This window comes from Staurois parvus, unplaced genomic scaffold, assembly GCF_062004578.1.
Source record: "Staurois parvus isolate SC_StPar_1 unplaced genomic scaffold, SC_StPar_1.0 ptg000077l, whole genome shotgun sequence".
In the NCBI taxonomy this organism is placed as follows: domain Eukaryota; kingdom Metazoa; phylum Chordata; class Amphibia; order Anura; family Ranidae; genus Staurois; species Staurois parvus.
In genome coordinates this window covers 3079252-3091788 of record NW_028317873.1, presented here as the reverse complement: position 1 = coordinate 3091788, position 12537 = coordinate 3079252, and the positions used below count along the sequence as shown (strand labels likewise).

Below are 12537 nucleotides of genomic sequence, written 5' to 3'. Positions count from 1 at the left end.
AGACCTTCATCCTAACTTCTACAAACCTATGAATACAGAATCAACCCCTTCAGTGCTAAGTTTCAAGAAGTTCAGTGAATAGAATAGAAAGAATATTTTTCTGATTGTTTGGAGTGGAATAGATCTGCACAAGAAGAAAGTGAAACTAAGTGTGAGGAGGAAGGGGCTGACAGTCTAAGGTTCTTAAAATATATATATTTTGTTTAGCCAAATTAGTTACCAAACATGGATGTTTAAGCAAATCACATATGCTGGAATGTTATTGTTTCAGATGAATAAATCTATTTAAATTGTTATTATTAAGGTAATGATTATTTTTCTCCTTCCTAAGTACAACAGAAAAGTTGTCCAAATATGAATGATTAACCTATGAAACTGGGGATAAAAAAACTAATATGAAAAGTTGTTATTCTAAAAATCTTCATCTACTTGTATATTAAAGTTATACCAGCAAGAATTAGTCTTTATGTAGAAAACTAGGATTTACATCCAGCCTTACTGACTAGTGATTTAAATCGTGATTTAAATCAGTTTGATTTAAATCAAATCCACCCTGTTTAAATCCAACAGATATTTGTGGCCAATACTTGTTATAGGCATTGTAGCCTATAATGAAGTTGTCTGTGTTGTCCTCAATACTTTAGCATTATTTAATACTTTGCCTTGGTTAGACCTGTTCCAGCCTCCAGAGATTTGCTCAATGGCTATCAACTACACATTTGAAACGTTCAAAGTAAAACTTTATTTTAAAATGTTTTAATTGAACATAATTTACAAAATAACTGGAGTATTGCCCCTCGATCCTTTATAAGATAAAGGTAATATTGTGTAAATAATTCTTAAACAAATATTAAAAATGGTTTCTAATAATAATGGACATTGCAATTGAATCTATAAAAGAATACATAGTAAAAAGCATAGATATTTTAACGGTAAAAAAGCCCTGTGTAAAGTAAGAGTAGGATGAATGAGTAAAAGGTAATTTAAAAGAGACTACAGGAAAATAGAACTTTTTTTCATTACGTTAATAAGAAATGGTAATGTAAATGAAAGAACCCAAGGCAATGATCAAAGAAAGTAGAGACAACATTCGGTTATCATTTGTCAATTAGGAGCATTGCTTGTATCTTGCCTTTGTTAAATAGCCCTGGGCTGAAATGTTTAAGAAGTAGCATGTGTTAGAGTGGATTAATACAAATTCAAATAATTCTAATTTTGTGAGAGTGTATGTGTGCGCTTGGGGAAAGGGGGGAGGGAACCAGCTTTCAGCAGACCTTCACAATATTGTATATCATCAGTCTACAAATCCACTGTCAAACATATGCCCTGATTTTAAAAATAAAGGGATCCGAAAGCCAGATAACCAGTGATGAGGCAAATTATTTGTTGCTGAATCTTTACTTCAGAACCATTTTTTGTTCCCAAAATGGGCATAACAAATACTTAAATGGTGGATGTTGCCTTATGCTATAGTCAGAGCCAAACACTACAAATGTCACTTCTGTGACATCCATGTCTTTTCATTTTGTTTTCTTCACGGAGCTTAAAGGGTCCATGCTGGGTCAATGGGCAGGTGAATGTAAACAGATGTGCACTCCTTACCTCCAAATCTGTCACTTCTAGGTTTGAAAAACTGGAAATAGATGCAAACCTTAAGGCTAGATTCACACCTGTGTGGCATTGCAGGCCACAAATTGCGTGGACATGACAGCCCATTTTTTTTTAGTGGGCTGCAGTGCCCTGGGACACGTAGGAAAGAAGTCCTTGCACTATTTCTAAATTGCAGCTCACATGGGAACTGAGGTTCTCAGTGCGGTTGCGATTTCAAGTGCAGGCAGAATGTCATTAGGATGTCCAGCATTTCTCTGTGCGGATGGTTGCAGATGCTGGTATTTGTGCGGGTCCTGCAGCGACACCACCTGCACAGATATGAACCGACAAGGGCGCACTCTCATCGTGCATTACCGTGGTACACCACGTGTTTTCATGAATTAACAAATGGATGTATACTCACAAACCAACGATATTAAAAGCAGTGTATAGGGTCCACAAAAAAGTCACAAAGGTGCTGTGTCTAAATGCGGATAAGCTGACGCGTTTCGGGAGCTGAACCCCCTTCCTCAGAGCTAAAAAGCAACATCCACAAACATAGTCTTATATATTTCAAAAATGGACCGTGCTAAGGTCACAAATTGACAAAATAAACTGTGCAGTCTTTAAAGTGATAACACTGAGCAAAATACAAATAAAATATTAATATTCAGTCCCAACATGTGAATAATTGGTGCAAAGGTGCTGTATCTGTAACGGTGATACTCCATACTGAATTGACAAGTGCTTCACTGTGTTCACACTGGTGCCCCACATAGATGTAACCAATAACTTTCCACTAGATCTGCATCCATGTTAGGCAACTCCTCTCCTCCACAGGCAGTGTTTTATTATCTTCAGCATAAATCAAAACAAAACCAGACATCCCATAGTGTAAAACTGTATAAAACCTTAATATGGGGTCAAACAATAGAAATGCCACTCACAAAACTGACTAGTATTCCAATGTTTTTCTCCATCACTGAGCTAATGTGACCCCAGCACTGGTGCAAAGGGGTAGGGGAGATGTGCAGGCAGCTGATATCCTCCTTATCAACCGATGATGTCATAGCTTGTCAGGATGCTGGCGGGTAGAAGGTCGTAATGGCGCACTATGAAAACCTGTGGCTTTGTGTAACTAAAAGACAGGCTTGTTCCACCCGCTGGCTTGTATACAAATTTTGGGCAATTTTAAGAAATCTTTCCAAGGCACCCCTGAAGAAACCTCAAGGCACCCCGGTTGAGAAAGGCTGAGCTGGACCACATAACGGCAAAAACAAATTTCCCATAAAATCTGGTGCGCTCAAAAAAATCATGTAGCTTCTAAGTGATTGCCCCATGCATTTGAGATTCCCCAAACTAGGCTGCTGTCAATCTTGCGCGATTATTTTTCCCTTAGGCCTGCACCAGATATGCACCTGATGGGGTAGACTGCCAGCTGGTTGGTCTGCTAGGCAACCACAAACACCTCTTCTTCTAGCAATGAGATATGTTCCTGTCCATGGCAGAAATTAGAACTTCTGCACACACTGCCACTAATGCGCACATCAATGGCACATAAGTTACAACAACATTAAGGAAACTCTGACTATAACAACTAAAGGCAGCTGTCCACTGTCACCCAAAAACTAACAGAAAAAAAAACAAACAAAAAAAAAACAGGGGTCCAAGAGCACCACCACCGAACGCCAATGCCAAACGCCATTATATCCCCATACTAGCCAAAGGGAGCATATACTCGACAATAAAATAGTGGCAGTTCCAATTTTTTAAGTCACACAATATTACACAAAGGAAAAAACAAACTAATTGTGGGTTAATTATAAGAGGCACAAAAACGTAATAAAATACCCATTCTAAATAATAAAATGGCCATTCTTTCAGGGCTGTCAAGCCCTGCAGGTTATTCGATACGTTGGTTCCATCAACCAAGCACCAATATAAAGATCTCTATTATTGACCTGCCTTCCATTGAAAGGCTATGATCTTTTAAACTGCAAGATGTTTTTCATGACTTGTAATAAAGTACAATTGATTTTACTAATATGGGTTTGGAATTTCTGTGCCTTTAAAGTCCATTTGCAACCTTTTCCCCATTTCTTTCCCTCCAATTTTTGAGTAAAAAAATACCCAATTTTTTGTAAAAATATAAAAGCCGAGGTTGCATCGAGTAAACAGATATCCAACATGTCAAACTTTAAATTTGAGGGAAACCCGTGAAATGGCAACACGCTTCAGTACCCAATATTTCTACAAGTGACTCTTAAAGCCCCATATAGGTCATCAGTTTAGCATTGCATAGGAGGTCTGGTGCTAGATATATTGCTCTCATTGCAACATGCGCAGCAACATGTGTATCGCAATCAACAATTGCATGTGTAGTTACATAGCATGGCTGAAAAAAAACAAAAAACAAAAGTCCATCCAGTTCAACCATAAAAAAAAAAGTTATAATCCTATACCTACAGTTGATCCAGAGGAAGGCAAAAAAACCCCCAACAAAGCATGATCCAATTTGCTCCTGCAGGGGAAAAAATTCCTTCCTGATCCCCCGAGAGGCAATCAGATATTCCCTGGATCAACTTTACTTATAAAATAGTAACCAGTAATATTCTGTGTATCTCGGAAAGAATCCAGGCCTTTTGTAAAGCAATCCACTGAGCTGGCCAGAACCAACTCTTGAGGGAGTCTATTCCACATTTCACAGCTCTCACTGTGAAGAAACCTTTCCGTGTTTGGTGATTAAATCTCTTTACCTCCAGACGTAAAGAGTGCTCCCTTGTCCTCTGTGATGACCTCAGGGTGAATAGCTCTACACTGAGTTCACTATATGAACCACTGATGTATTTATACATGTTGATCATATCCCCCCTTAATCTCCTCTTCTCAAGAGAGAATTCAGTTCCTCTAATCTTTCCTCATAGCTGATCTCCTTCATGCCTCTTATCAGTTTGGTTGACCTTCTCTGTACTTTCTCCAGTTCCCCAATGTTCTTTTTGTGAATTGGTGCCCAAAACTGAACTGCAAATTTCAGATGAGGTGTTACTAATGATTTGTACAGGGGTAATATGATATCTCTCTCTCTGGAGTCTATACCTCTTTTAATACAAGAGAGGATTTTGCTCGCTTTACAAACCGCAGCTTGGCATTGCATGCCATTATTAAGCTTGTGATCTACCAGAACTCCCAGATCCTTCTCCACCATTGATTCCCCCAGTTGTACCCCCCCTAGTATGTATGATGCATGCATATTCTTAGCCCCCAAGTGCATAACCTTACATTTATCAGAGAGGCTGACGGGAGGGATCTTTGGATTCAAACTTTTATTCGTTGTTACAATTTGAAGATGCAGCGGTCCATAAAAGGCTTCTCTGGGTCTCATCTATGATATGGGAGCCCGCTTTTGAAGGTTCCGTCCATCTGGGAATGATGCATGATCACCCCCTCCCCCGCTGATGATCTTTCTGGTTGATGACTTACCTATATACCTGGATTGATGACATCTGGTGGCCAAACCTACAGATGACATCCTCCTAATATTACAAGTCCAGAGCACCAGGAGCGGGTCTTAATTGCTCCATGCGCTTTGATTGCGCTATCTGGTTAGTGCATTATTTGTACAAATCACGAGATCACAAGAGTCACGAATTTCTCTGAACATGAACTATTAGGACAATTGCACCTGTCACTTTATCGCACCATGCAATATGGACTGAATTTGTCATGCAGTTATGCTGTTCATGTTTCTGTTTGTTCATATTTAATTTCCTAAGCGCTGCATTTTTATTTCTCATCTTACATTTATCACCATTAACCACTTGCCTACCGGACACTTCCTGCCCAGGCCAATTTTTAGCTTTCAGCACTGTCGCACTTTGAATGACAATTGTGCAGTCATGCAACACTGTACCCATATGACATTTTTATCATTTTTTTTCCACACAAATAGAGCTTTCTTTTGGTGGTATTTAATAGTCACTGGGTGTTTTATTTTTTTGCGCCACAAACAAAAAAAAAAAAGAGCAAAAAATCTGAAAAAAAAATTTTTTTGCTTTGCTTCTATTTTAAAATGTGCGACGCGACACAAGATCAGCACCATTGTCAACCTACTGCACACCTGCATTCTAGAGCTGGCGCTCCACTGCTGATGTGAATGAGCTCTTAGTAAAAAGGAAATCCTTGAAGTAAGCAAGCTTTTAAATTCTCTGTTGCTGTTGGAAAATGTTCCTAACTTCTTGCCAGCCAAAACTGTTGTCATTGTAGGTGAGGAAATCCAGTAAGGGAGCCCTCAACAAGAAACCTTTCGCAAACATAGAATTTAAAAAAAAAAATAAAAAATTTGGCTTGACTGTAAATACTTTTAACAGAAAGATGGCTTTACCTGAGTAACTGTCCAGTGATGCGCAAAAAATGACTGCTCAGTCATATAAAGACAGACACGAGACACTCTTGTTTTGCTTAGTCGAGAAGTGAGTTTATTACTTTGCATCCATGCTAACTTCTCTGTAGAAAACCCTATTTAATACAAAAGAATAGCAAAAATAAAGTAAGCATTAGCTTGTTCATTAGCTACACACCCAAACTAAACTGACATATAGACAGACGGGGGAGGTTAACACAAAATTCTGCCTGAGATTATTTCGATAATTCCAGGTACAGACTTTCCAAGGAGGAGTGTAAAGGGACATCCGTTTTGGAGGAAAGATGTTTTTCGGCCTGTGGGCATGTACTGGGGAAGTGGGGTGGGGGTCAAATGAGAGAGCAGTGTGGATATATAATACAGAGTGTGGTGGGAGGTGGGGTGTATATAGCTATCGTTTGAAGGGGGATTATTTAATATTTAGCAAAGGGTGTTGCATGTGGATGAACTAGGGGAGGTAGCCTGGGTGGTTGGGTTTAATACTGCTTTAGTTTAGGCAGAACTAAATTCAAAGTTCTAAATAGTTGTGCTTCCCAGACTTAGTGAGATCAAAATGCATCAAGACTGCATGTGTTTTATAGCTGTCCGTGCCTCCAGTAGGAAGATTCACTCTATTTGTCAGAAAGTGAAAGAAAACTCCACATTTCCTGTTGTCCCCTGAACAGTAACAAATGGAAAATTTTCCAATGAGGACACTTGTTCTGGTGACCCTTTTGACAACCACAGGCTCCTGTTCTGGCTATGGGACAGGAAGAAAAATCTACCCAATGGGACACAGATGCCCCTCCCCCCCCCAAAAAAAGAAAAAAAAAGGATTTGTATATTTCTCCCTTACTTTATCCAAAGTAAATAAAGGTTTTGGCTTCAGTTCTACTTTAGGTGGCCAGAACAACTCTTACTGCTTGGCCACCAGGTTGCATGCAAACTGGAAAGGCACTGTTTGAGCTGACCTCACCTGTCTACAACATCTGCTTTGTAGCAGATCCAAGTGGGGGGATGAAATGAAACAGAGCAACTGGACTGGATGGTAAAGCTTTTAGCTGGTAAAGTGCAGAGAATTAGCAGGTTGAGGGTGGGTGTGACTGGGATGAAGGAGGGTCTCTCAATTACCGTATTTTTCGCTCCATAAGATGCACTTTTTTCCCCCCAAAAAAGGGGGGAAAATGTTAGTGCGTCTTATGGAGCGAATATGGAGCGGCCGGTCCGGTATTTCCACCGCCGCAGTGTCAAAATACCGGGCCGGCCGCTCAGCTCTACAGCGGGACCTTATGGAGATGACTGCTGACCTTTGGGGAGGTGGGGAGCTCTTACTTCCGTGGAGTTCCTCTATCCAGCGGCGCGCTGTCTTCCCGGCTTCTGTAGTGTGGGCGCTGGGCTTTACAGCCGGGTGCCAAGTGCGCATGCGCAAGAAGCAGTGCTTTTTGTGAATGGTAAGGCGGTACCTGGGACACATGACAGATCCCAGAAGCCGCCGGACCAATCACAAAGCGCAAGTGCTTCTCGCTCATGCGCACTGGGCACCCGGCTGTCATGCCGAGCGCCGACACTACAGAAGCCGGGAAGACAGCGCGCGGCTGGATAGAGGAACAGGTAAGATCAAAGAACAACTCCGCGGAAGTAAGAGCGGGTACCTGTCAAATTCAAATACTCGCTCCCCCTCCCTCCCCCAAAGGTCAGCAGTCATCTCCTGTACTGTGTCCGCAGTCTCTGGTCATCTCCTGTACTGTGTCCGCAGTCTCTGGTCATCCCTGTGCTGTCCGCAGTCTCTGGTCTTCCCTGTGCTGTCCGCAGTCTCTGGTCTTCCCTGTGCTGTCCGCAGTCTCTGGTCTTCCCTGTGCTGTCCGCAGTCTCTGGTCTTCCCTGTGCTGTCCGCAGTCTCTGGTCATTCCTGTGCTGTCCGCAGTCTCCGGTCATCCCTGTGCTGTCCGCAGTCTCCGGTCATCCCTGTGCTGTCCGCAGTCTCCGGTCATCCCTGTGCTGTCCGCAGTCTCTGGTCATCTCCTGTACTATGTCTGCAGTCCATTAGTTCAGAATTTTTTTTTCCTGTTTTCTGCCTCTAAAACCTAGGTGCGTCTTATGGAGCGAAAAATACGGTATATTTACTAAGAACGCAACATTTACTTTATAGTATGCCTTGAGGCTGAAGAATCTCTCAAGCACCTGTGAAGCGAGGACACAGGTAAAGGAAATCACAGTTGTGTGGTGGATGCAACAAGGGCTTCTGTCTTAAAATCATTTCTTTGTTTATAGATGTTAAAGAAGTATGGAGATGAGACGTCGTGACATTGCGAGGATTTCACTTGCTGCATATACTTGTTCCAGGTCGAGTGTTGGTAGCTGAAGACAAACAGGCACTCAGCATTTTCTGAAGGGTGTCAGCAATAGCAGCCCTCATAATTCTTACACTACCAGATTCATAGTTTGTAAAAGTTCACTTTACCTATGAGTGTTGAGAACAGAAAACTGAAATAATCCACATCTTGCATTGTACTCTCAAGGACTGGACACATCCAATTCCCGAAGGGAGACCTGTAACAAATAACTATGGTTTGTTGCCTTTCAAATCACATAAGCCCACCGCATACTAACCATTTTAAATTCATGTCTGAACATAGCTCAGAATTTAGTTTTCTGACGGTATCTCTCATGACTGGCTGGACAGAAATTCAAATCCTTTTGCAGCTGAGTTTTATCATTTTTCACCCTGACATAACTTATAACATGTTCATGTTTTAAAATCTAGTTTGTGTAAATTCATAATATACTGTATGTTCTTAGGGACAGACATATTTTCTCATAGCATATGCAATGTGAACTTCCTGACTTTCAGGGCTAGACAAGTGTGGTTTACTATTACTTCTCACATTGTAATGTTATGATTTTGCCTACTCAGTGCACTTCGTTTCCAATTTATAATCAACAGTTGTAAAGGGATTAATTGTAACAGCCAGTCTACTATCTTTCCTATATTTAAAAACACAACAAAAACATTAACTATGCAAAAATACAAATGTTATAATAAAAATAAGACTGGAATAATAACTTACAATATCAAAAACAGAAAATATACTTTTAGTTTCCCTTTAAATGAAACAAAAAATATTTCAGTACCTTTCTTCTAAATGAAACAAAAAGTATGTCAGATTTTTTTCCACAACTGCAAGTGAGGAAAAGCACAAAATAAAAAAATAGAATGAATAAAAAAATTAAAATATACATACAAAAACATTCAAGCCGCCAGATTTTGATGGTGTTTAAAATAAGAAGACACCCCGCCCAAAAAACAAAATTTAATTTGTAAAAAGAAAAAAAAAAACAGAAAAAATTGCCCTGCTTTGTACAAGTATTGTTAGAATATTAGTATGGTATACATTGGGGTGAAAAAGTATTTAGTCAGTCACCAATTGTGCAAGTTCTCCCACATAAAAAAATGACAGAGGCCTGTAATTGGCATCATAGGGAGACCTCAACTATGAGAGACAAAATGAGAAAACAAATCCAGACAATCACATTGGCTGATTTGGAAAGAATTTATTTGCAAATTATGGGGGAAAATAAGTATTTGGTCACCTACAAACAAGCAAGATTTCTGGCTCTCACAGACCTGTACCTTCTTCTTTAAGAGGCTCCTCTGTCCTGCACTCATTACCTGTATCAATGGCACCTGTTTGAACTTGTTATCAGTATAATAGACACCTGTCCACACCCTCAAACAGTCACACTCCAAACTCCACTATGGTAAAGACTAATGAGCTGTCGAAGGACACCAGAAACAAAATTGTAGACCTGCACCAGGCTGGGAAGACTGAATCTGCAATAGGCAAGCAGCTTGGTGTGAACAAATCAACTGTGGGAGCAATAATTAGAAAATGGAAGACTTACAAGACCACTGATAATCTCCTTCGATCTGGGGCTCCACACAAGATCTCACCCCGTGGGGTCAAAACGATCACAAGAACGGTGAGCAAAAATCCCAGGACCACACGGGGGGACCTAGTGAATGACCTGCAGAGAGCTGGGACCAACGTAACAAAGGCTACCATCAGTAACACACTACGCCGCCAGGGACTCAGATCCTGCAGTGCCAGACGTGTCCCCCTGCTTAAGCCAGTACATGTCCGGGCCCGTCTGAAGTTTGCTAGAGAGCATTTGGATGATCCAGAAGAGGATTGGGAGAATGTCATATGGTCAGATGAAACCAAAATAGAACTGTTTGGTAGAAACACAACTCGTCGTGTTTGGAGGAAAGAGAATGCCGAGTTGCATCCAAAGAACACCATACCTACTGTGAAGCATGGGGGTGGCAACATCATGCTTTGGGGTTGTTTCTCTACATGGATCAGTCGTCCTAGTCCCTTTGCACAGGACAGAATGAATGGGGCCATGTATCGTGAGATTTTGAGTGCAAACCTCCTTCCATCAGCAAGGGCATTGAAGATGAAATGTGGCTGGGTCTTCCAACATGACAATGAACCCAAACATACCGCCCGGACAATGAAGGAGTGGCTTCGTAAGAAGCATTTCAAGGTCCTGGAGTGGCCTAGCCAGTCTCCAGATCTCAAGCCCATAGAAAACCTTTGGAGGGAGTTGAAAGTCCGTGTTGCCCAGTGACAGCCCCAAAACATCACTGCTCTAGAGGAGATCTGCATGGAGGATGGGCCAACATACCAGCAACAGTGTGTGCCAACCTTGTGAAGACTTACAGGAAACGTTTGACCTCTGTCATTGCCAACAAAGGATATATAACAAAGTATTGAGATGAACTTTTGATATTGACCAAATACTTATTTTCCACCATAATTTGCAAATAAATTCTTTCCAAATCAGCCAATGTGATTGTCTGGATTTTTTTTCTCATTTTGTCTCTCATAGTTGAGGTCTACCTATGATGCCAATTACAGGCCTCTCTCATCTTTTTAAGTGGGAGAACTTGCACAATTGGTGGCTGACGAAATACTTTTTTGCCCCACTGTACCTGTGGTAACCCATTTAAAATAATCACTGGGCAAATGGCAGAAAGGCTACATATATATATATATATATATATATATATATATATATATATATATATATACATATATACATATACATACATACACATACCCACAAAAATTAAACACATCTTTAAAGATTGTACTATCAAAAGAAAGCCTGGTTTGTTTTCGCAAAATGATTATAAAATCATTGCTGAATTCATGGGCCTATAGCTGAAATATGAGAAGAAGAAAAAAGATGAACAGGTTAACCCTTTAGCTGCCAGACTGTGCTCTTCAACTATAACCTCAGTCTAATTTTCCCTTTTTTGTAATCTTGTCTCTCTCGCTAAACAATAAATGATACAAATACAGCAACTATAACAAACTAAATAAATAAAATAATAGAAAGTGGAACTTCACTCTCTCAATCAACACTAAGCCCTGGTTCACACTGATGCGATTTTCAATGCATTTTACACCGCAGTGATTTGCTGGACATGGAAAATAGAATGAATTCCTATGCAGGTCGGACACATGCTTGGAATGGTGTGATCTGATTTTGAGGTCCATATAGTTGAATGTAAATTGCATGTGAAATGCTAATCTGTTCACATCAAATGAGAAAACGAGATTCCAGTGCATTTTTGTCAAGTGTCCTGTGTTACGGAGCTAATTTTAGAAAGAGAGAGAATGCATGAATCACATGAAAACCGCATCACCTTTCTTTTGTTACTTCATGGCTTCCAGGCCTAGACAAATGATGTAAAAAATCCCAGGAGTCTTCAGGAGGAATTTTCTCAGCTAAGCACACCCTCCTGCCTGCATGCTTGAGCTACAGGCAGATGGATTCCAGGATGTAAATACTGCATGGATCATCTGCTCTTACTCCAGATGGTCACAGCCAAAAATGCTAGGGGCTGTTTTTCAAAATGAAAAAATTAAGCATGGAGACATGGATGAATGGGCAAAGTTTGCTTTGAATATTAAAAATGAATTAAAATAGCATTTTTGTTTTGTAATGCTCAGATGTAGTACACCTCAGCTTGAAAAACATATATGTATTTATTACTGAAGATTTCCGTAATTCATTACGGAAGATATTTAACTTACTATAAAACCCTTTTCCTGGACTTCATTATCAGACACGAGGTAAGAAGGAATTCTGGGACACAGGGTTATACTGCCACATGCAAGAAAATTTGACAATGTGAGAACAAAAAAAAAAAAAAAATGTTGAACAGGCAGTATAACACCTTCCACTTCCATCATACTTCAGTTTTGGGCAAAAGCAGTAGATGAACTCCAAGAAAAGGATTTCACAGCAATTCAAAATTCTTGTTTTCTTAATCATTCATGAAGGACACAGGGATAGGAGGAATTCTGAGTCACTGGGACATCCCAAAGCAGTCTAAATGAGGTGTAGGCAACACAGCAAGAATGCCTACATTCCCAAATGTCCACAAAAAAGGTGAAACTATGGTCTACTTGCTGCTCACAGAGCTGCCTGAAGTCCCTTACACCTGAAGCGCAAATCAGCAGAGGCCTGAACAT

The 12537-nt window shown here is 40.4% G+C and overlaps 1 protein-coding gene across 1 annotated transcript in view; it reads right to left on the bottom strand.

Annotated features, from left to right (window-relative positions):
- The window catches only part of TEX10 (testis expressed 10), a 128804-nt gene that overhangs the window by 21060 nt on the left and 95207 nt on the right, over positions 1-12537 (bottom strand). The window contains exons 9-10 of the mRNA XM_089669453.1: positions 8451-8539; positions 5972-6105 (exon numbers count right to left, since the gene is read on the bottom strand). Of these exons, the coding sequence (XP_089525579.1) occupies positions 5972-6105; positions 8451-8539 (223 nt within the window). The remainder of the gene's footprint in view (positions 1-5971; positions 6106-8450; positions 8540-12537) is intronic.